This window comes from Oncorhynchus tshawytscha, linkage group LG31 (assembly GCF_018296145.1).
Source record: "Oncorhynchus tshawytscha isolate Ot180627B linkage group LG31, Otsh_v2.0, whole genome shotgun sequence".
Lineage (NCBI taxonomy): Eukaryota > Metazoa > Chordata > Actinopteri > Salmoniformes > Salmonidae > Oncorhynchus > Oncorhynchus tshawytscha.
Genome location: NC_056459.1, coordinates 4,351,961 through 4,375,126, shown reverse-complemented (window position 1 = coordinate 4,375,126; position 23,166 = coordinate 4,351,961). Strand labels below are relative to the sequence as shown.

The following is a 23,166-nucleotide window of genomic DNA, read 5'->3' as shown; positions in this document are numbered from 1 at the left end:
CAAAGTCAAGGTATTGGAATGGCCATCACAAAGCCCTGACCTCAATCCAATAGAAAATTTGTGGACAGAACTGAAAAAGCATGTATGAGCAAGGAGGCCTACAAACCTGACTCTGTTACACCAGCTCTGTCAGAAGGAATGGGCCAAAATTCACCCAACTTATTGTGGGAAGCTTGTGTAAGGCTACCTGGAACGATTGACCCAAGTTAAACAATTTAATGGCAATGCTACCAAATACTAATTGAGTGTATGTAAATTTCTGACCCACTGGGAATGCTATGAAAGAAATAAAAGCTGAAATAAATCCTTCTCTCCATTATTATTCAGGCATTTCACATTCTTAAAATAAAGTAGTGATCCTAACTGACCAAAGACAGGCACTTTTTACTATGATTAAATGTCAGGAATTGTGAAACTGAGTTTAAATGTATTTGGCTAAGGTGTATGTAAACTTCCGACTTCAACTGTTCAAATGACCGGCAAGCTGTTGTCAGGGGAAGTGATGGTTCACCACGTTAAAAAAAAATCGCTATCTAAATCATAAAATTCATTTTTTTTTTAAATTGGGAGGGAGTGGGGCTTCTTTTTATGTTATGCATAAAGTTAGCAGTGTGGTTAAGGTTTAATATACAATTTTAAGAAGAGCATGTGTAGAAATAGGCGGGGTTTATGACTTAGTGCCTTTGGTAACTAGTGACGACCGTTGAAAACATGCTAACGTTAGCTAGTTAAACAAAGTACACATACTAGATGGCTCTCTAGCGTGTTGGCTAACATACAACGAATGGGTGCCTAGTTACTCCACAACAAAACATATATTAAGGAGATATAAAAGATATCTACAGTAATAGCAGGTAAGGAAACACTAAACTAGCTAATGTCGAATTGAATGCAAGGGGTCTTGTGGCTAGCTAGTTGACATTGGCCTGGCTGGGGCTAGGGGGCAACAAGCTAGCTTGGTACTACTAAGTTAGCTGGGTAGCTACGAGCGGGGTTGGATACACAATAACGTTGGCGAAATATACAACCTGCACAATTGACCTAAGCACATGCTGCTAGTGCTAACTAGCTAGCTAGTAAAGTTAGCAGTAGTATGTAGCGAGGTCGAAAAATATATAACGTTAATGGTTATATTCAACCTATGCTAGTAACGTTAGTAGCTTGATTGTTTACTTTGTTTTAGAGAGCCATATCAAATGCCTGATTTCAGTTACACGTTGTGACCTGCTTGACTTGAAAACAAAACAAGTGAACAATGACTTGACCTTCTCTGTCTAACATGACCATCAGTTCAGAATCACAGGGAATGTTGATTGTCAACACGAGATATGGAAGCTGTGCTTTTACTTTTTAAAGAATAGTCAGACAAAACCATTGCCTCTTGTACAATTTTGCGTCTCTCTCGCTCTCTTTCTGGTCTGAATTCTCCAGCTTGTCATACTGGCCAAAATGTCCAGACTCCCAAAAGTGCCAAGTTTCCCTTAGGTTGATCCAGGTGCTACAATATACAGTGGGGCAAAAAAGTATTTAGTCAGCCACCAATTGTGCAAGTTCTCCCACATAAAAAGAAGAGAGGCCTGTCATTTTCATCATAGGTACACTTCAACCATACAACTCTCCTTCCGTGGCCTCCAATTGCTCTTAAATACAAGTAAAACTAAATGCATGTTCTTCAACCGATCGCTACCTGCACCTACCCGCCTGTCCAACATCACTACTCTGGACGGCTCTGACTTAGAATACGTGGACAACTACAAATACTTAGGTGTCTGGTTAGTTTGTAAACTCTCCTTCCAGACCCATATCAAACATCTCCAATCCAAAGTTAAATCTAGAATTGGCTTCCTATTTCGCAACAAAGCATCCTTCACTCATGCTGCCAAACATACCCTTGTAAAACTGACCATCCTACCAATCCTCGACTTTGGCGATATCATTTACAAAATAGCCTCCAATACCCTACTCAACAAATTGGATGCAGTCTATCACAGTGCAATCCGTTTTGTCACCAAAGCCCCATATACTACCCACCATTGCGACCTGTACGCTCTCGTTGGCTGGCCCTCGCTTCATACTCGTCGCCAAACCCACTGGCTCCATGTCATCTACAAGACCCTGCTAGGTAAAGTCCCCCCTTATCTCAGCTCGCTGGTCACCATAGCATCTCCCACCTGTAGCACACGCTCCAGCAGGTATATCTCTCTAGTCACCCCAAAACCAATTCTTTCTTTGGCCGCCGCCTCCTTCCAGTTCTCTGCTGCCAATGACTGGAACGAACTACAAAAATCTCTGAAACTGGAAACACTTATCTCCCTCACTAGCTTTAAGTACCAACTGTCAGAGCAGCTCACAGATTACTGCACCTGTACATAGCCCACCTATAATTTAGCCCAAACAACTACCTCTTTCCCAACTGTATTTAATTTTAATTAATTTATTTATTTTGCTCCTTTGCACCCCATTATTTTTATTTCTACTTTGCACATTCTTCCATTGCAAAACTACCATTCCAGTGTTTTACTTGCTATATTGTATTTACTTTGCCACCATGGCCTTTTTTGCCTTTACCTCCCTTCTCACCTCATTTGCTCACATTGTATATAGACTTGTTTATACTGTATTATTGACTGTATGTTTGTTTTACTCCATGTGTAACTCTGTGTCGTTGTATCTGTCGAACTGCTTTGCTTTATCTTGGCCAGGTCGCAATTGTAAATGAGAACTTGTTCTCAACTTGCCTACCAGGTTAAATAAAGGTAAAATAAATAAAAACTATGACAGACAAAATGAGAAGAAAAAAAATCCAGAAAATCACATTGTAGGATTTTTAATGAATTTATTTGAAAATTATGGTGGCAAATAAGTATTTGGTCAAAAACTAAAGTTTATCTCAATACTATGTTATATACCCTTTGTTGGCAATGACAAGAGGTCAAACGTTTTCTGCAAGTCTTCACAAGGTTTTCACACACTGTTGCTGGTATTTTGGCCCATTCCTCCATGCAGATCTCCTCTAGAGCAGTGATGTTTTGGGGCTGTTGCTGGGCAACATGGACTTACAACTCCCTCCAAAGATTTTCTATGGGGTTGAGATCTGGAGACTGGCTAGGCCACTCCAGGACCTTGAAATGCTTCTTACGAAGCCTTCTTACGGATCATTGTCATGCTGAAAGACCCAGCCACGTTTCATCTTCAATACCCTTGCTGATGGAAGGAGGTTTTCACTCAAAAGCTCACGATACATGGCCCCATTCATTCCCTCAAGTTTCCCTTAGGTTGATCCAGGTGCTACAATATATATATATATATATGTATGTATATATACACATATATACATAGTACCAGTCAAACGTTTGGACACACCTACTCATTCAAGGGTTTTTATACATTTGTACTATTTTCTACATTGTATAATAATAGTGAAACTATGAAATAACACATATGTTGTAACCAAAAAAAGTGTTCAACAGATTCTTCAAAGTAGCCACCCTTTGCCTTGATGACAGCTTTGCATACTCTTGGCATTCTCTCATCCAGCTTCGTGATTAATTATCAAGGCACACTTGTTAATTGAAATGCATTCCAGGTGACTACCTCATGAAGTTGGAGAGAATGCCAAGAGTGTGCAAGAGCAAAGGGTGGCTACTTTGAAGAATAATGAAAAACCCTTGAATGAGTAGGTGTGTCCAACCCTTTGATTGGTACTGCATATTTTACATGATAATTGCATTATGTCAAGAATGTCCTCTTCATGTCTCTCATATAGGCACCACAGTAGCTAAGATGGAGGTGCTGTGTTTCCGGTTGCCAGGTCACGGTGACGCCACGCTAAAGAGCATGAACTCTCTGAGGTCCAGGCAGCAGTTCTGTGACATCACCATCGTGGCCAGCGGCAGGCAGACATTCCGGGGACACAAAGTGGTCCTGGCTGCCTGCTCCCCTTTCCTCAGGGACCAATTCCTGCTTAACCCTTCCTCTGAACTGCAGGTGGATGCCAGTGAAAGCCACCTTGATACACACTATTTGGGTTATGTTTCATAAATGTTGTCAGCTTCAACTGATATACTAGCCCCGGACACTTCTTGTCACATGCACCTTTCAATGATCAGACTGTTTTAATAGGCATATCTTTGGCCTGGGAAACTCACAGATGTATCACGCCAGCTGTGGTTCCAGTCCTATGCCTCATTATGGTTCAGTCGATTAGATACTATCACAAGTCTTGCAGGATATGACACTTATGGCTTACACGATTGATCATAGGAAAGGTCTCTTGAGACGTAACAGCAAAATAACTGTTTGGTATGTTTTTGTCCTATTTTGCCCTCTAGGTGTCAGTCCTTCACAGCTCCTCGGTGGTATGTGAGCTGCTCCAGTCCTGCTACACCGGTGTGCTGCAGTTCAGCCCCAAGGAGATAGTGAATTACCTGACGGCCGCTAGCTACCTGCAGATGGAGCATGTTGTGGAGAAGTGCCGGGGAGCCCTGGGCAAGTACATGCAGCCAAGGAACCCCAGCTCACCAAAGGTTAGTTACTTATTTTGGTTAGTGTTTATTGGTGTTTAGTCGTAGGCACCCTATTGAAGCATTGGTTGGAAATCACAACGTAAAATGTTAACATATATTTCAGTTGTAGAAAGCAAATACGAGTCTACTATGTGATTCAACAAAGGCTGGATTTGCAGTGTTCACTGTCAGATTGTTCTACCTGTGACAACATTTAATCGGCTCGTCTTCATTCTATTTCTCTCCACCGCTCATTTTCAGATCAAGTCAGAAGAGAGTCACTCGATGCCAGTGACAGTCAGTGGCAGCAGTCAATCCCTTATGTCGACCTCTATTGATCATTCCCCCTTACTGCAGCCTCACAGCCCTGTACAGTCTCAGGTTGATGACCATACAGACTCGCACACTAAGACAGATATACGTCACGATGACGAACATAACACTCTGGATGAGATCAAGGTAAGTAGATTCAGGAACAAAACTTACCAGTGCATCCATCTCTGGATCTATAAATGGGTGAGAATCATGTACTCTCTACAACAGCAGAGTTGTAACTGTATTGTATCAACATAATTGTATTATGTGTATTTGGTATTTAAAATACAATGCCCAAAAAAAGATACATGGTTTAGTGGTTATTTGTAAAAACCAAATAGTCTACCAAATTGTATTTGAGAGTATTTTCATACTATTTTTAAATCCCTGGGTTAAATGCATGAGTGTATTTGAGTTAGTGTATTTTAGTATTTCCAAATGCATTAAAATATTTGACTACTTGTCCTTTCAAATACAAATAAATACTTAGAATGTATGTGAAAGTAATTGAGATATTTTAAATAGTATTTGAACCTAGGACATTGATTACTAGCACACTCAAATCGGTCTCAATTTTGTTCCAGGTGAGGGTAACAGAGGAGGATGAGTGCAGGGACGATTGTGACATGATCCGGATGTGCATGGAGGGTGAGCAGGAGCTGGAAGAGAGGCGAGAGGTAGGGGAGGGCGGTGAAGAAGCCACAGAGGGCCATCAGGGGGGCCAGTATCCAGATACGGACAGTGTCATAGTGGGAGGGGGCGAGGGGGACGACGTGACCCCAGCCGAAATGGCTATCCGCATCAGCAGCTTCGAGAGGGAAGGGCTCCGCGCCTGGAGGCGGCGACTCACCGACTCACCGAAAGTGGGCCGGGGGAGGGGCTTCAAGCGGAAGCGTGGCTCGTACCATGAGAGGGAGAGGAGACCTCTAGGTATGCAGTACCAGGAGGCGTGGCGTATGCCCACTGGGGCAGAGATGATGCAGAGCTTCGGCCTGGACTTCAGCCAGGAAGCCACGAGGTCAGCGTTCCCCTCGGGGAGCGAGCTCCCACGGCTAGACTACGGGATGGGGGACTCTCAGGGAGAGGAGCTGGTGCCTCGGGATGGGAATGGGCCGGTCCACTACAGCCCGGACGACCCCAGTGGTGATGGAGGGGAGGGTAATATGGGAATGTCGGCTGTGCCAACAGGTGGTGACGAGGCGGGGGATGAGTCTGTCGCAGTGGTAGGCTCCACCTCCAGCACAGCGGGGCCGGTGGCTTGTGAGCAATGCGGCTTGACCTTCCCCTCTGCCCACTACCTGGCCGTCCACTCGCGCGCCACCCACTTGCTGTACGTGTGCCCCTGCTGCGGTAAGCACTTCAACCACTCCAGCAACCTCAACCGCCACATGACCGTGCACCGCGGTGCCAAAGTCCACCGCTGCCAGCTCTGTGACAAGACATTCACGCAGAAGTCCACGCTGTGCGATCACATGAACCTGCACAGCGGCGAGCGGCCCCACTGCTGCGCCTACTGCCACTCACGCTTCGCCCACAAGCCGGCACTGCGGCGCCATCTCAAAGAGCAGCACGGGAAGACGACCGCTCAGAACAGCCTGGAGGCACAGGCCGAGATGGAGAGAGTGTCAGGGGAAGGAGAGGGAGACACTCAGGACAGATTTGACTTTTGACAAGGACACTGTCCAAAGTGTACTCTCATTGACTAAGCATTACAGGTTGCGGTTGGAGGTAAAGAGGGCTTATTCAAGCAAGCGTGCCTTTTGCCCAAAGAGTGGTTTTGAGCGTGCCTTCAGGGTTGGAAAAGGGGGAAACTATGTCCTACACGGCCGTGGTTCTGGAGGACTGGAGTTGTGTAAACCTCAGTTTTCGATCTCTCATTTGTAACTCACTGGCTGACCAATAAAATATTTTAATTTGTGTATGAGGGTGAGCTTCTTATTAAACACTGGATGTTGGCACATACGGCCTGATTTGTAATGTGTAATTACAGCTACACACTTATTTGTAACAACGTGTACTTACTATTAAGACACTTCATTTAAAGAGGGATCCAAAATACAGTAGGCTCAGTCATTCCATAGTCATGTTCATCACAAAGTACAAAAAGTAATTTGCAATGCATGCTTACTCATGACTTGAAACACTTGTGTACTGTTGTGCATGAAAAGACATGTGACTTGGTGTGCTCAGCAGACATGCTAATGTAAGTACATCTCTGCACTGTATGTGAGGCCTACAACTATGAGACTGATAACACAATAACTGTCTACACTGTATTACATTGATACAGTGCCAAATCTAATTGGCCCCTTTGATTCAAAGCAAGACAACCAGATGAACAAATGTATTGAAGTGATTTATTGAGCTCCCCAAAACAATGAATCCCCTGGTTACAAGACCAAGACCAGGCCACCATGCCAACCACAATCTCTTTTCACATGGTCATTGCCATTACACATCCTGGCCATGTATAGAACTGTAGCACCTACTCAGAACAACTGACACGTGGTTCTGTATCGGGCTAACAGGCAATCAACAACAAACTCAAAATGCAATATAGAAAAAAAGCATACAAACAAAGCTAACACTAAATCATTGATGACTACTCCTTACAGATCTCCAATGCAGCACGCCCATCCAGCTCATAGGAAATCCTCACTGTACACAACCTGGTTCCTCTTGTCTCGGTAGGAGCCTTTGGCACTGTTCTGTACAGCTGGGAGAGAGAGAATACATGAATCCAGAGTTGACACTCACACTGCTTGTTATTCTGATCTGTGTTTGACTCCGATATTTACCCAGAGTGGCCCAGACAGATTTGCCAGTGGCTGCCTCCAGCATCGGCTGCTTCCTAGCGATGCTGACTTTTATGGGGACATCTCCCACTGTACTTCCATTCAACTGGGAGAAGAGTGTATAGATTATAGGTTTTACACTATAATGAATTAAGTTGGGAGCTAGAGCTATACTTACCTCTGCTACAGCCTGGTCTGCAGACTCCATCTTTTCAAAGGTGATGAATGCACAGCTAGAAAGAGAAAAACAGGGTTGTGTTCATTAGCCATCAAACAACAAAACAGTAAGGGACTTACTGGACTAGTTTTCAATTGCAAAACATTTCAAAACACAATCGCACACTGCCACATGGACGTAAAATCTCAACATTGTAGTTATGTAGCCCTACTTGCGTTGGGAGTCCATGGACAGGTCAATGATGGTGCCATGTTGGGAGAAGGCTAAGCGCAAGCTGTCCTCCACAAGGCCAGTTCCATACACATACACCGTGTTCCCCTTCCTCACCCCCCTCCGCTCTGGGTATGAGTCTGATCCTGAGAGGGAGAGAGAAGATAAGAAAAAAGGAACATTATTCGCTCTTTGAACTTGTATTTTGATTGGAACATCCTTTTAAGAATGCCAGTGATTAAAGACATGAAAGACAGAAGTTCAGTAAAAGAATATTCACGTCTGAATGGTCCGTCTCGCTCACGTGACTCTCTCTCTCCTCCCCTTTCCCGGTCACGCTCTCCGTCCCGGCTCCTGTCTCTGTCGCTCCTCTCGCGGTCTCGCAGCTCTCTGTCCCTGCCCCGGTCGCCGCTGCCCCGGTCTCTCTCCCTCTCTCTGTCACGCTCTCTCTCTCTGTCCATCTCTCGGTCTCCTCTGTCTCTCTCTCGCTCTAGGTCTTTGCTGGTGGACAGGCCGCCTCCCTCCTCCTCATCACGAGCTGCTCGGTCGCCTGGAGTGATGAAGCTGTTGGAGAGCCACAGAGGAAATGATTTTAAACCACCTTATACAGAGAACCAGTGTAGAAAACATGACCTACTCTATTATTCATCAGAGCTTTTAGGCTTACCTCTCGTACAGAGATTTTCTGTGGGCTCTTTTGCCAGCCTGAAGTAGAAATGTCAAATGTAAAGTAGCAGCATCAATTCTCAATAACATGTTTTTTCAAAGTCACTGGTTCTGTGACCACAATTACAGGCAGACAGCATTGGTAAAATACTTTACAAGCATGCCATTTTGTAGGTAAAGTACATCAATTCATTGGATGATTTTAAAATGGGATGTCATTCTCACTTTACCTCAGAAAGCTCATCATCTGTGGACATGCTCCTTTGGAATGGTTGGAAAGCCACAGGGCCTGGGACTTTCTCTGGATCCTGGTAAACGGAAAGAAAATATAACAAATCATTACTAAACCATCCGTTTATAAGTTTGAGTTCCATCAGACTAGTGTATGTGTCATATTTAAGAGGCATGTGCGCCTGTCAGCTTTATACATATTATTAATGTATATTCATTATGTAAATCATTTATTCTATGATCAATTCCTACATTACACATCCTTACATATTGCATGTTGTATCTTACCTTGAGCTTGATCTCTAGCGTTCTAGAACGCTTAAAGCCAGAGTTCTTGTTCTCTGACTTGATGGCACTGATGGCCCCAGACTTGATCAGCATCTTCGCCTGCTCTGTAGCTGTCGCTGTATCTAGCACAGGCTGGTCTGACAAAGCTAGAGGACAGAGAAAGTAGATGCAACTTAACCAACTTAGACCAAATATCTGCTTAGTAATACAGTTTTAAAGAGTTCACTTCTTAAAGTGAAGACAAAGCCCATACTGCGCTTCAATCCACTCTGATTGGTCTGGCTGGTTGAACTCTGCTGCTTCTTCAAAGCCAGCAGGGCCTTTTTCTATAGGTGTGAGGAGAGAGTGAGAATAAGAGGTGAACAATCAGAGTTTGGTAACATAATAATGATGATATCTAACTTTCAACATTATGCGTGTGATGATGGCTGACAGGTGAATATTGATTTAATAAAGGCCTACCCCTAACCACATCTGCAAACGTGGGTGCAGTGGCACATCTCATTGTCAGCAGCAGGATAGAGTTCTCTCTAGTCAAGTGGAGTGAGGGGATTCTTTGAGTTTCTCACCTTTTTCTTGAGTTTGGCATATTTCTTCTGCAGAGACTCCTCTTCCTCTGTCAAGGAGCTTGGGAACACCACCATGTTGTACCCAGCTGGAAAGCATTGTGAAAAGGGACCAGAATAGTGGACACATTTGCACAACAAAATGCACGTCAATACACGAGTGTGGTTGAATTCAACTCTATAGCATGAACTCAAAAACGACCATATACACTTTGTTCACGACCACAGCGGTTTCTCTTTCTACATTCTGCATGCATCTGACAACATTTTAAGCGTTACGTTAGATTGTTAGCTAAGGCTAGTTAGCTACTTCTACATTATGTATTACACAGGGCAGTGGAAAGTATTCGATTGCTTATCAACAATACGGCAATGTAGCGTTCAGACTACAGCAATTCATTCATACATTGACACTACTGTATTTAGAAATGTAATTACGTTGTTACCTCTATAACCTTACTGTAGCTACTTTTAATCACTCGCTCCTTCATGAACACAAAAACAAAGGCGCATGAATATGACGTATAATGTTGGTAGGGGTGCATGAATCAAATATTTTACTATTCAACCTGCTAAATTGCAGGAATAAGTAAATTATAATAAATGCATGGCATACACTTGACAACAGTTAGTAAAATAATGCATTAATATTGAGATATTTATCGTATTACATTTGGCAATTATACCTACTTCCTGCATACCAAACTTGGCCATTTCCGACTTTCATCTGCGGTGGAGAAATGGAAAGAATAGGTAAAGGACAATTAAACGACAGATAATATTTACATTTTCAGTTAATGCATTAGGCATACGTTTAAGACCATTGCTGTAAGCTTTGTTTTAAAGTAACTTGCTAGCAGTACAGTTTACTGGCGAATATGACCGCTTGGGTTAGCCTAGCTAACGTTAACCACAGTAGCCAGCTCAGCTGTCATTCATGTAGCAGAAATGTAGTCCCTTCCAACATGTGCAACGTGTTATAGGCAGAATCTTATCAGCTAAAGCAGTACATGATGACATTGCAATATGTGTATGTGCATTAGTATATACAATGGACTATATTGTATGATAGAGGACAGTCCACAGAAACTAGGCTATTCATCTCAATCCCATTTCTCTCTCTCTCTCTCTCTATAGATCTGCCCGCTGTGGGCCCCACAGACCTCCCTATATCCCTGCTGGAGATGGGTTGCTCTGGCAGGTTTGAGCTCATCACACATCCACATCCCAATGACCAGCCCCTGCCTCCACAAAGTTCGGTCAGTATGAGAGTCAGTGTGTGGTTGGATTCATATCTGAAAACGACCATTTCTACAGATATGAAAAGGACTGCCAAGCAAAATATTCCATCTACCTCTCTATTTGTCTAAGTTACATTTTTACAGTAGGTCTCACCTACCTACCTACCTACCTACCTACCTACCTACCTACCTACCTACCTACCTACCTACCTACCTACCCTTATCCTTCAGATCCGCCATCAAGTTTAGAGGAAAGGGAGAAAACGTCAGTTTGAATTGCAGCCTGTGTTGACATAGATCTACTATCCAATCTCTCCTGCCCATTATATGCCTTATGTATTTCTATAACTATTTTATCTACAGCTCCCTCATGGACTCCCTCCCACTAGTGTGAGCCTGGAGACAGAGGTAGAGAAGCGCTTTCTACGCGACCCTGCCTGGCTTCCCATTCACGATACCGACGCTGCCTTCCATAGGTTTCTGAAGTGAGTATGCTTACATTTCTTATTAGGGTTTTTACATCTTTACTTTTTATTGCTTTGATGCAATGTAAATCTTTCCTTGGAAGCGGTGTTTATAAGGGGAATTCAGTGGTCCAGATGAGGCCGTGGTACCAAATGGTCACAGAATTAACTTGCGGTAACAGACTTGTTTTTCTCTAGGCTGGCTGAGAGAGATGTTCATATAGACTCTCTTCTCCATTGTGCTCTGTCTCCTCTGCACTCTGGCATCTCAGTAGTCAGAGATCCAACAACAGGAATGTTGTTGGACTTCACTGAGGTACATACTAGTGTCAGATCTTACCTAGCTATGCTGTCTTAGTCTCTGTGTCCTAGTCATACAGCTATGATCATGATGTGACTCAATGGGAACATTCAAAATTGTAGCACTTCCCTGAGTGGGGATCTACTAATCCTATTGAAAGGTCTACTTTGATTTTCATACACATTTTGCATCCCAGTGTCATTAAATCTCACTCTCTATCCAGGTGTTACTGGGGGACACAGGCATCTCTGCTAAGAATTCTATGTCCCTGCAACGTCCACCAAACCCTAATCCCTCTGAGAGCCTACGAGGAAGCAACACCAACTACCCGTTTTTGCCCGGTGGGTCTGACTCATTCCCTAAGTATATTGTCAGAGCTATATACACTATATATACAAAAGTATGTGGACACCCCTTCAAATTATTGTCTATTTCAGCAACATTCATGCTGACTGGTGTATAAAATTTAGCGCACAGCCATGCAATCTTCATAGACAAACATTGGCAGTAGACTGGCATTACTGAAGAGCTCAGTGACTTTCAACGTGGCACCGTCACAGGATGACACCTTTCCAACAAGTCACTTTATCAAATTTCTGCCCTGCTAGATCTTCCCCGGTAAACTGTAAAACTCGTTCTCTGGATTGATGAATCACCATCTGACAGTCTGACGGACTAATATGAGTTTGGAGGATGCCAGGAGAACGCTACCTGCTCGAATGCATAGTGCCAACTGTAAAGTTTGGTGGAGGAGGAATAATGGTCTCGGGCTGTTTTTCATGGTTTCTACTAGGCCCCTTAGTTCCAGTGAAGGGAAATCTTAATGCTACAGCATGCAATGACATTCTAGACGATTCTGTGCTTCCAACTTTGTGGCAACAGTTTGGGGAAGGTTCTCTCTTGTTTCAACATAACAATGCCCTGTGCACAAAGCAAGGTCCATACAGAAATGGTTTGTTGAGATCAGAGGGGTGGCAGGGTGGCCTAGTGGTTAGAGCGTTGGACTAGTAACTGGAAGGTTGCATGTTCAAATCCCCAAGCTGACAAGGTCGTTCTGCCCCTGAACAGGCAGTTCCTAGGCCGTCATTGAAAATAAGAATTTGTTCTTAACTGACTTGCCTAGTTAAATAAAGGTAAAATCAAAAAATGAATTGGTGTGGAAGAACCTGACTGGCTTGCACAGAGCCCTGACCTCAACCCCATCGAACATCTTTGGGATGAATTGGAACGCTGACTGTGAGCCAGGCCTAATCGCCCAACATCAGTGCCCGACCTCACTAATTCTCTTGTGGATGAATGGAAGAGAATCTGCAGTAATGTTCCAACATCTAGTGGGAAGCCTTCCCAGAATCATTAATCCCCTTTGATTTTGGAATGAGATGTTTGACGTGCAGGTGTCCACATACTTTTGGTCATGTAGTGTATATGGCTCTGAGATGTATAATACATGTTTGTTGTAAATTATGTCTTCCCTTAAGTCAAATATAGAATATAAATATGATCTCTATGTTAGGTGGTATGGAGGAGCTGACACTGGAACAAATCAAGAAGAAATCCGAGCTTGAGGAGGACATAGACTTTGAGAAAGGTGATTTTACATTTCTTTATGGGGTTGAAATGGTGAAGGGGCAATTGTCACACCAAAGACTGCCTGTGTACAGTGAGGGAGGGGGGTGATTGCTTTTGAATGAAAATGCAGACAGATGTAATCTTTGAAATAAAATAAAAAACAGTCTGTGTGCTGTTCCCTAGGAACCAAATGGTTCTCTTCAAAAATCAGAATACAGATTTAAGATCTTTTTGTTATTGAGCATATGTGTTTCTTGCTTGGTTTATTTCATGTGTATGTAAGTAATATACAGTATGTATTTCCCTTTACCTTAGAGTTACTCACAGTGCCCCCTGGACTGAAAGTTGGGATGGACTTCAGTGACAAAGGTTTGAATGGCCATTTGTTCCTAAAGGTTATCCTCTTGGCTTGAACTTGGCTTGAATAAATATATAATATGTTTTCTTTCTTTAAAAAAAATTCTCTATGAAGATGCCAAAACCACAAAGGGAGAAATCAATCTCCTGTCCCTCCTGTCCACCTTTGATGACATCATAGACTCCCAGCCTGAGGCAGAGGAGAAGGAGAAGGGCCACAGAAGTGGAAATGCACCCAAACTGCCCAGAACCAACAGCTTGGAAGACCTGGGGATCAAGGTATTGAATAAATAGTTTTTGTTGTTTATTGACAAATACAATCTACATCTCAAATGTAGTTTCCCCTCTAACTTAGCTTCTGGGGTTTATCATGTTCATATACTGAAAGGTGGTTGTTTATTTCCATCTGTAGGACTCTCCCTCTACACCTGGGACCACCTCTACAGAGAAGAAAGATGGAGGAACGACCAAACCAGCAGGGGACCAGGAGGAGAAGAAGAGATGGGCAATCCCAATAAACATCACCTCCCCCTGCGGTGACTTCTACAAACGTATCCCTAACCCTGCCTTCAAGGTACTGTGCTGTAATGGCAAAATATGATGTTGGTTTGATAAATGAAATTGAATATGTCGATGATGAATGTGTTGATTAGTCCCGTGTAGTTTTGTTTTATATTTTTATGACATTATTAGTCTAATCTCTTATTGGCACAGAACCTTGTTCATTCCACAATACTAATGTGATCCCCACCTCTCCCAGTATCCCTTTGAGTTGGACGTGTTCCAGAAGCAGGCAGTATTGAGGCTGGAGGCCCATGAGTCTGTGTTCGTGGCAGCTCACACATCAGCTGGCAAAACCGTGGTGGCAGAATACGCCATAGCACTCTCACAGAAGCACATGACCAGGTGTGTGTATTTACACATTTGTCATGTTCTATAAAATCTTTAATCCAACAGGGTAAAAATATGGGATTTATTAGTCATTCCTGATGTTTTGACCTGAAACATTGAAATTGATGAAAAGGAAATTGAGTGGTTCCTGATTTTCCATGATAGGACCATCTACACCTCCCCCATCAAGGCGCTGTCCAATCAGAAGTTCCGGGACTTCAAGACCACCTTTGGGGACGTGGGGCTGCTGACCGGGGACGTCCAGCTGAGACCTGAAGCCTCCTGTCTCATCATGACCACTGAGATATTGAGGTGACGTAACATATACAGTACATCACATACATCACTTAGAAAACATGTCACATTATTATATAACTGTACACATTATATCACACTGTCACATTATACCTCCACGCCTCTAGGACCAAGCTCCGCTCTATGGGGGATTGCAACATATACAGTACATCATATACACCAAACATTACACATTATAATATAAAATGACACAATATATCACACATTAACCCCATGGAACACTGTTTTTATACTGTCTAATTGAATGCATACCATGGTTATATTTTTACATACCCCTATCCATATAGACCTATACATCAGCTTACTAACTATGTAACACTGAGTGATGCTTTTCCATGTACTGTTTGACTGACACTCCCTCCCTCCCTCCCTCCCTCCCTCCCTCCCTCCCTCCCTCCCTCCCTCCCTCCCTCCCTCCCTCCCTCCCTCTCTCTCTTGTAGGTCCATGCTCTATAACGGTTCGGAGGTCATCCGAGATTTAGAGTGGGTGATCTTTGACGAGGTTCACTACATCAATGATGCTGAGGTAACGGCGAAGCCTCACTCTCAAAACCTTCCTCTCTCACTGTTTTAGTCAATCACACGTGTCACTAAATCTCATTCTCTTCCTTTTTCTTTCCCTCCCTTTCTGTCTTTCTCTCCCTATTAGAGAGGAGTGGTGTGGGAGGAGGTTCTGATCATGTTACCCGACCACGTCAGCATTATTCTTCTGAGTGCCACTGTCCCCAACGCTGTGGAGTTCAGTGAGTGGATCGGGTACGTTGTCAACTATTGTCCACTGTTCTCCTGACCACCCCACCTTAACACCTGTCATCACCAAACCCAAAGCATGTACACTATATATACAAAAGTCTGTGGACACCCCTTCAAATGACTGGATTTGGCTATTTCAGCCACAACCGTTGCTGACAGGTGTATAAAATCGAGCACACAACCATGCAATCTCCATAGACAAACATTTGCAGTAGAAGAGCTCAGTGGCTTTCAACATGACACCTTTCCAACAAGTCAGTTTGTCAAATTTCTGCCCTGCTAGTGATGCCCCAGTCAACTGAAGTGCTGTTATTGTGAAGTGGAAACGACGAAGAGCAACAACGGCTCAGCCGCGAAGTGGTAGGCCATACAAATCAAATCCAATTTTATTGGTCAAATACACATGTTTAGCAGATGTTATTGCGGGTGTAGTGAAATGCTTGTGTTTCTAGCTCCAAGAGTGCTGTAATATCTAACAAGTAATATCTAACAATTTCACAACAATACACACAAATCTAAAGTAAAGGAATGGAATTGAGAATATATCAATATTTGGATGAGCAATCTCAGAGCGGCATAGACTAAAATACTGTAGAATAGAATATAATAGAGTATACACTGCCGTTCAAAAGTTTGGGGTCACTTAGAAATGTCCTTGTTTTGAAAGAAAAGCACATTTTCTGTCCATTTAAAATAACATCAAATTGATCAGAAATACAGTGTAGACATTGTTAATTTTGTGAATGACTATTGTAGCTAGAAATGGCTGACAGGATACTCTTAATTATGCATCTGTAGAAGTCTGAGGGTTTTAGGTGCCAAGCCAAATTTCTTCAGCCTTCTGTTGCGCCTTCTTCACCACAATGTCTGTGTGGGTGGACCATTTCAGTTTGTCAGTGATATGTATGCTGAGGAACTTGCTTTCCACCTTCTCCACTGCGGCCCCATCGATGTGGATAGGGGGGTGCCCCCTCTGCTGTTTCCTGAAGTCCAGGATCTGCTCCTTTGTTTTGTTGACGTTGAGTGAGAGGTTATTTTCCTGGCACCACACTCCTAGAGCCTACAGGGAGGAGGTGAGGGCTATCTCGTCATTGTTGGTGAACAGACCTACTACTGTTGTGTCGTCTGCAATCTTGATGATTGAGTTGGAGGCGTGCGTGGCCACGCAGTCAAAGGTGAACAGGGAGTACAGGAGGGGGCTGAGCATGCACGCTTGTTGGGCCCCTGTGTTGAGCTCACAGAACAGGACCGCCGAGAGCTGAAGTGCATAGCGCGTAAAATCGTCTGTCCTCGGTTGCCACACTCACTACCGAGTTCCAAACTGCCTCTGGAAGCAACGTCAGCACAAGAACTGTTCGTCGGGAGCTTCATGAAATGGGTTTCCATGGCCGAGAAGCCACACACAAGCCTAAGATCATCATGTGCAATGCCAAGCGTCGGCTGGAGTGGTGTAAAGCTCACCACCATTGGACTCTGAAGCAGTGGAAATGCGTTCTCTGGATTGATGAATCATGCTTCACATTCTGGCAGTCCAACACATGAATCTGTGTTTGGCGGATGCCGGGAGAACGCTACCTGCCCCAATGCGTAGTGCCAACTGTAAAGTTTGGTGAAGAGGAATAATGGTCTGGGGCTGTTTTTCATGGTTTAGGCTAAGCCCTTTAGTTCCAGTGAATGGAAATCTTAACGCTACATAATATAATGACATTCTTGACAGTTCTGTGCTTCCAACTTTGTGGCAACAGTTTGGAGAAGGCCCTTCCCTGTTTCAGCATGACAATGCCCCCGTGCACAAAGCGAGGTCCTTACAGAATTGTTTTGTTGAGATCGGAGTGGAAGAAGTTGAGAAGAAGTTGACTAGCCTGCACAGAGCCCTGACCTGAACCCCGTCGAACACCTTTGGGATGAATTGGAACGCAGAGCCAGGCCTAATCACCCACAACATCAGTGCCCGACCTCACTAATGCTCTTGTGGCCGAATGTTCCAACATCTAGTGGAAAGCCTTTCCAGAAGAGTGGAGGATGTTATAGCAGCAAAGGGGGGACCAATTCCATATTATTGCCCATGATTTTGGAATGAGATGTTCGACGAACAGGTGTCCACTTTTGTAGTGTATGTTGGGAAAGACACTGTTAAACCATGCAGGTTTTCGTGAGTACATGACCTACTGAGTCTAAAACTAGGACCCAGAGTATTTGTTGGTCAAGTCATGTGGTTATAAAAAACTCCTGACCCTAGTTAAAGTACAGTGATAGCTGTTGCTATGGTCACAGTATGGAGTATGTATAGTGTTGTGGTTGGCCTGTAGTCTATGAATGGAATAATGTCTTTGAGTTGTGTACAGATGCTTTAGTTTCTCCACTCCCTTCCTATCTCCTCTCCAGACGCATTAAAAAGAAGCACATCTATGTGATCAGCACAGCGAAGAGACCTGTGCCTCTGGAGCATTACCTGTACACAGGCAACAGCACCAAGACTCAGAAGGAGATGTTCCTACTGCTGGACCCTACGGGCAACTTCCAAACCAAAGGGTAAGTACACACACACACACACACACCTGGCCTCATAACAGCTTGGATGGTAATCTGAAAATAGTCCATATTCGACAATTTATCCAGGACATTTTACTGATATCGATAATAAAGATTAGTAACCTTTACTAGAGGAATGTGACGTTTGAAATGAAATGTCTGCTACTATTGCTAACAGGACAATTGATAGCCACTGCATTCAAAGTAGTAGCAGTAGTAGTTTTAAAGGTAATATAAAAAGGAACTGGTGCACATTAATGTTGTGAACTTATCGTTCAATTTATCATTATCGTGATAATCAGTCAATATATAGTGATATGGCATTTTGTCCATATCGCCCAGCTCTAGTTGTCATGGAGAGTAATGTATTGATCACTTTTTAATGTTGGTGGTTTCTTTGTTTTTAAGGTACTACGCTGCTATAGATGCCAAAAAGGAACGCACCAGTAAACACACACAGTCTTTTGGGACGAAAAATCCATCTCAGAACACTACACCTAGTCAGGTACAGAATATCACCCCTAGTCTCTCTGGGCTCTATCTTAACAAACCTAACACAATGGTAAATCTAAGCGTTGGCAGTAGCGCTATAGGTTCGGAGGGGGGGTGTCAGAAATATTGTTGCTTTTTTCACAACCGTAATTGTGGGCGCAGTTCCTTGCGGCGGCGCAGAGCAGCTGGGTTTTGATGAGTAAACAAGTTGTAGGTGTGTCGAGGCTTGCCCCCTCACTGGTCAATCAGAACCTGCTTCATGGCTAAATATGTGGTTGCTTCAAGTTGTATATTTACGGTCTTTCATGTATTGTGTTGTCATCAACTCCAATTCGAAATGTTAGTCCGTTATAGCCTAGTACGTTAAATAGCCTGGCCCATATTTTCACAATATTTTGAGCACGTTTGCAGTCCAATCAAATTCAAATAAAAACGAAACAACAACTTCTTTCAAATAGGCTATGTCTAAATGCAGTTGCAGGCACCGTAATTGCTCCCCGTGGGTGTATAATACAGACAAGGCAACAGACTATGGATGGTTTTACGGACCTCCAAACTTTTCACAGGAGCTGGATAAAGATCCAATATAAAGAGAAAGGGTCCACTCTCCCTAATACTGCTTCCAAATATAATGTTTTATAAACATATTACAACCATCTTACAGATCGCATTCACACTTCTCTAGAAGTTGCATTGCATGTGGGCTCCTGAGTGGCGCAGCGGTCTAAGGCACTGCGTCTCAGTGCTAGAGGCGTCACTACATACCCTGGTTTAATCCCGGGCTGTATCACAACCGGCCGTGATCGGGAGTCCCATAGGGCGGCGCACAATTGGCCCAGCGTTGTCAAGGTTAGGGTTTGGCCGGGGTAGACCGTCATTGTAAAATAAGAACGGACTTTCCTAGTTTTTTTATTCTATATATTTTTTGAATTTAACCTTTTTAAGTCAAAAGGTAAATAAAGGTTAAATAAAAAAAATGTGGCCACCAGTGTTATTACCTTAAAAAACCAGGACGGTGAATCATTCTAATAAGTTTGCTTATTTTTCATTTAATTTTATTAAAACCAGTGTGTTTTTTTTTTATATTATAAAATCGTCAGGATAAAAAATACACAACGCATTGCAGTTGAACCAGCCTGCTTTTATAGTAGGCCATGGGTAAGGGCTTGGGTTTTGAACATATGACACGGAAAACAAGCAATTGTTCCAGGAAAATAACTTCTAAATACAATGTTCACCGGTATTCACAGAGGTTCTCGTCTCTCTTTTCATGATGGACATGGACACATGTAGCCTACATCAAGGAGGGGGGTTTTACACACGTCTAAAATGGAGCTGCATGGCTCAAATAATGTAGGCCTGCCTACAATACATACAGTTCATTCAGAAAGTATTCAGAACACTTGACATTTTCCACATTTTGTTACGTAACAGCCTTATTCTAAAAATATATATATTTTTTTCCATTGTCAATTTACACACAATACATACCCCATAATGACTAAGCAGAACATTCCAGGGTTTTTCTTTATTTTTACTGTTTTCTACATTGTAAAATAATAGTGAAGACATTATGCACTGATCTGCTTTGAGCCTGCTTCTTCCATCTTTGAATTCAAATTCAATTAAAATCTCCTTCATCGCATACTGGCCCTTTCGTTTTAGGCTACCTTTCTTTTAAGTTTGCATAAATCATAAAATGTGTCATAAATACTTTGACTTATGCAATGTAGAGATAAGGAGGGAGGGATGTTGAGACATACAGTACCAGTCAAAAGTTTGGACACACCTACTCATTCCAGGTTTATTTTAATTTTACTATGTTCTACATTGGAGAAAAGTAGTGACGTCATCAAAACTATTAAATAACACCTATGGAATCATGTAGTAACCAAAAAAGTGTTAAACAAATTAAAACATATTTTATATTTGAGATTCTTCAAAGTAGCCACCCTTTGCCTTGATGATAGCTTTGCACACTCTTGGCATTCTCTCAACCAGCTTCATGAGGAATGCTTTTCCAACAGTCCTGAAGGATTTCCCACATATGCTGAGCACTTGCTAGCTGCTTTTCCTTCACTCTGCTGTCCAACTCATCCCAAACCATCTCAATTGGGTTGAGGTCGGGTGATTGTGGAGGCCAGGTCATCTGATGCAGCACTCCTTCATTCACATTGGTCAAATAGCCCTTACACAGCCAGGAGGTGTGTTGGGTCATTGTCCTGTTGAAAAACAAATGATAGTCCTGCTAAGGGCAATCCAGATGGGATGGTGTATCACTGCAGAATGCTGTGGTAGCCATGCTGGTTAAGTGTGCCTTGAATTCTAAAAAAAATCACAGACTGTGTCACCAGCAAAGCACCCCCACATCTCCTCCTCCATGGTTCACGGTGGGAACCACACATACAGAGATCATCCGTTCACCTACTCTGCCTCTCACAAAGACACGGCGGTTGGAAACAAAAATCTCAAATTTGGACTCATCAGACCAAAGGACAGATTTCCACCATTCTAATGTCCATTGCTCGTGTTTCTTGGCCCAAGCAAGTCACTTCTCCTTCTTGGTAGCCTTTAGTAGTGGTTTATTTGCAGCAATTCGACCATGAAGACCTGATTCACTCAGTCCCTCTAAACAGTTGATGCTGAGATGCGTCTGTTACTGAAACACTATGAAGCATTTATTTGGGCTACAATCTGAGGTGCAGGTAACTCTAATTAACTTATCCTCTGCAGCAGAGGTAACCCTGGGTGTGTGTAGATTGATGAAGAAAAAAAACTATTTAATTAATTTTAGAATAAGGCTGTAATGTAACAAAATCTGAATACTTTCTGAATGCACTCTAAATTGAAAGGGAAAGTCAGCTCACAGTTTTGCTCCCCTGAAACGTAATGTTTTAATAAAGCTTTGGTGATTAAGATTAATTTCCAGGCAGCCTCACGAGCCAAACCCTTTATCAACAGTCTTGACTATTTGGCGATTGCAATGGGCAGGACCCCTAAAACAATTGCCTTCATTGAGAGCAGTTGAGGCTATATCAAATCAAATGAAATTGGAAGAAAAAAAAAACGTTTTAAAAATGTTTCTAAATACGTGGAATACAGGCACCAAAAGGACATTACTCTTGTTCCATGTGCAAATGGGCAGTGTGCTTCACAGCTGGATAGGCTGCCTCTGCTGTCAAAATTCATGCCATAACCAACCGCGTTACCGCTTAAACCAGCTTTTGGTTCTTAAACATCCCTACCAGCACTGCCTGCAATTAGCACTTTGGCACTCAAATATTTCCACCCCTCCCATCTGAGCAAAAGCGAGCTGATAAAAGACAGGTAAATTACCAATCCTTGTGCAAGTTTGAAAATTAACAGGTCGAAATTGCCAATGAACATACGTTTGACACTAGCACCGCCTTAATGCCAGCCGAACATAGAGACCTCTCTCTCTGTCTCCTTTAACCTCTCTGTCACTCATCCCCATCGTAGGACTTCTGCCAGTCTTTGAACTTCTTCTCTACTTTGCCTTTTCTCCATGAGCCATCTTCTCCCTGTATCATTTCTTTACTCTTTCCCTCTCGCTCCATTTTCTCACCCCTCTCCATCTCTCTCCACCAGGACCGGGCAGTGTGGCTTTCCCTCCTCCACTTCCTGTCCCAGCGCCAGCAGACCCCCGTGGTGGCGTTCACCTTCTCCAGAACGCGCTGCGACGACAACGCCCGCTCTCTAGCCTCCATGGACCTCACCAGCTCAGTGGAGAAGAGCGAGATCCACTCCTTTTTCCAGAAGAGCCTGAGACGCCTCAGGGGAGGGGACCGCCAGCTGCCCCAGGTAGGGTGCAATCTGGCTGGGGCCTGTTGTCTGGGAGAACTAAGATCTGCCTATCATGTTCTATTTTTCCTTGGAAAATGTTTCATGCAACCATCAGCAATGCAGTGAAATCGGCTCACAGGACTGCAGAATGATTAATTCCATTTTATAGCCAATTGTAGCACGTAGATTGAACTTTTGGACATATAACCTAGGAATTGTTGTTACCAACTCCTCCTATGTTGTAGATCCTGTTGATAAGGGACCTACTGAAGAGGGGTATCGGTGTGCATCACAGTGGCATCCTGCCAATCATGAAGGAGGTCATTGAGATGCTGTTCTCGCGGGGGCTAGTAAAGGTGAATCTTATTGGTCCGTTTTTGAATCAGTGTGATGATTTGTCAATATCTTGAAGTGACATGTCTGATTACTAGTCCCAACTTACATCCTCTACCTATGTCATCAACTCAAAATGTATTTAAAGTGCATTTAACAAAGTCTTAACACACTTTACAATAAATGTGTCTCCCTCAGGTTCTGTTTGCCACTGAGACGTTTGCTATGGGAGTGAACATGCCTGCGAGGACAGTGGTGTTTGACAGCATACGGAAACACGATGGCACCGGCTTCAGAAACCTTCTGCCTGGTACGCTCTCTTCCCTCCTCACACGTTTATATACACAACATTAAGGTTGT

The 23,166-nt window shown here is 43.3% G+C and overlaps 3 protein-coding genes across 5 annotated transcripts in view; 2 read left to right on the top strand and 1 right to left on the bottom strand.

Moving 5' to 3' along the window:
• Positions 1–661: 661 nt before the first annotated feature.
• On the top strand, positions 662–6,739 carry LOC112229942 (zinc finger and BTB domain-containing protein 12). The gene is made up of 5 exons (XM_024396105.2): positions 662–854; positions 3,767–3,987; positions 4,332–4,526; positions 4,767–4,964; positions 5,405–6,739. Exons 2-5 carry the CDS (start codon positions 3,784–3,786, stop codon positions 6,488–6,490), a joined length of 1,683 nt encoding a protein of 560 aa, XP_024251873.1. The 5' UTR covers positions 662–854; positions 3,767–3,783; the 3' UTR covers positions 6,491–6,739.
• Positions 6,740–7,163: 424 nt separating this feature from the next.
• On the bottom strand, positions 7,164–10,296 carry LOC112229943 (negative elongation factor E). The gene is made up of 11 exons (XM_024396106.2): positions 10,201–10,296; positions 9,758–9,843; positions 9,442–9,514; positions 9,189–9,334; positions 8,900–8,977; positions 8,671–8,708; positions 8,284–8,567; positions 8,005–8,149; positions 7,794–7,848; positions 7,619–7,721; positions 7,164–7,536 (listed from the first exon to the last, which is right to left on the bottom strand). Exons 2-11 carry the CDS (start codon positions 9,830–9,832, stop codon positions 7,463–7,465), a joined length of 1,071 nt encoding a protein of 356 aa, XP_024251874.1. The 5' UTR covers positions 9,833–9,843; positions 10,201–10,296; the 3' UTR covers positions 7,164–7,462.
• Positions 10,297–10,358: 62 nt separating this feature from the next.
• The window catches only part of LOC112229944 (helicase SKI2W), a 31,069-nt gene continuing 18,261 nt past the window's right edge, over positions 10,359–23,166 (top strand). For all 3 annotated transcript variants that reach the window (XM_042310022.1, XM_042310020.1, XM_042310021.1), the window contains exons 1-18: positions 10,359–10,507; positions 10,892–11,013; positions 11,359–11,480; positions 11,658–11,775; positions 11,984–12,101; positions 13,274–13,348; positions 13,645–13,698; positions 13,802–13,965; positions 14,099–14,260; positions 14,447–14,592; positions 14,743–14,889; positions 15,334–15,418; positions 15,542–15,648; positions 18,031–18,177; positions 18,586–18,682; positions 22,279–22,491; positions 22,719–22,829; positions 23,005–23,116. In XM_042310022.1, coding sequence (XP_042165956.1) covers positions 10,495–10,507; positions 10,892–11,013; positions 11,359–11,480; positions 11,658–11,775; positions 11,984–12,101; positions 13,274–13,348; positions 13,645–13,698; positions 13,802–13,965; positions 14,099–14,260; positions 14,447–14,592; positions 14,743–14,889; positions 15,334–15,418; positions 15,542–15,648; positions 18,031–18,177; positions 18,586–18,682; positions 22,279–22,491; positions 22,719–22,829; positions 23,005–23,116 — 2,113 coding nt within the window. In that variant the 5' untranslated portion in view covers positions 10,359–10,494. The remainder of the gene's footprint in view (positions 10,508–10,891; positions 11,014–11,358; positions 11,481–11,657; positions 11,776–11,983; positions 12,102–13,273; positions 13,349–13,644; positions 13,699–13,801; positions 13,966–14,098; positions 14,261–14,446; positions 14,593–14,742; positions 14,890–15,333; positions 15,419–15,541; positions 15,649–18,030; positions 18,178–18,585; positions 18,683–22,278; positions 22,492–22,718; positions 22,830–23,004; positions 23,117–23,166) is intronic.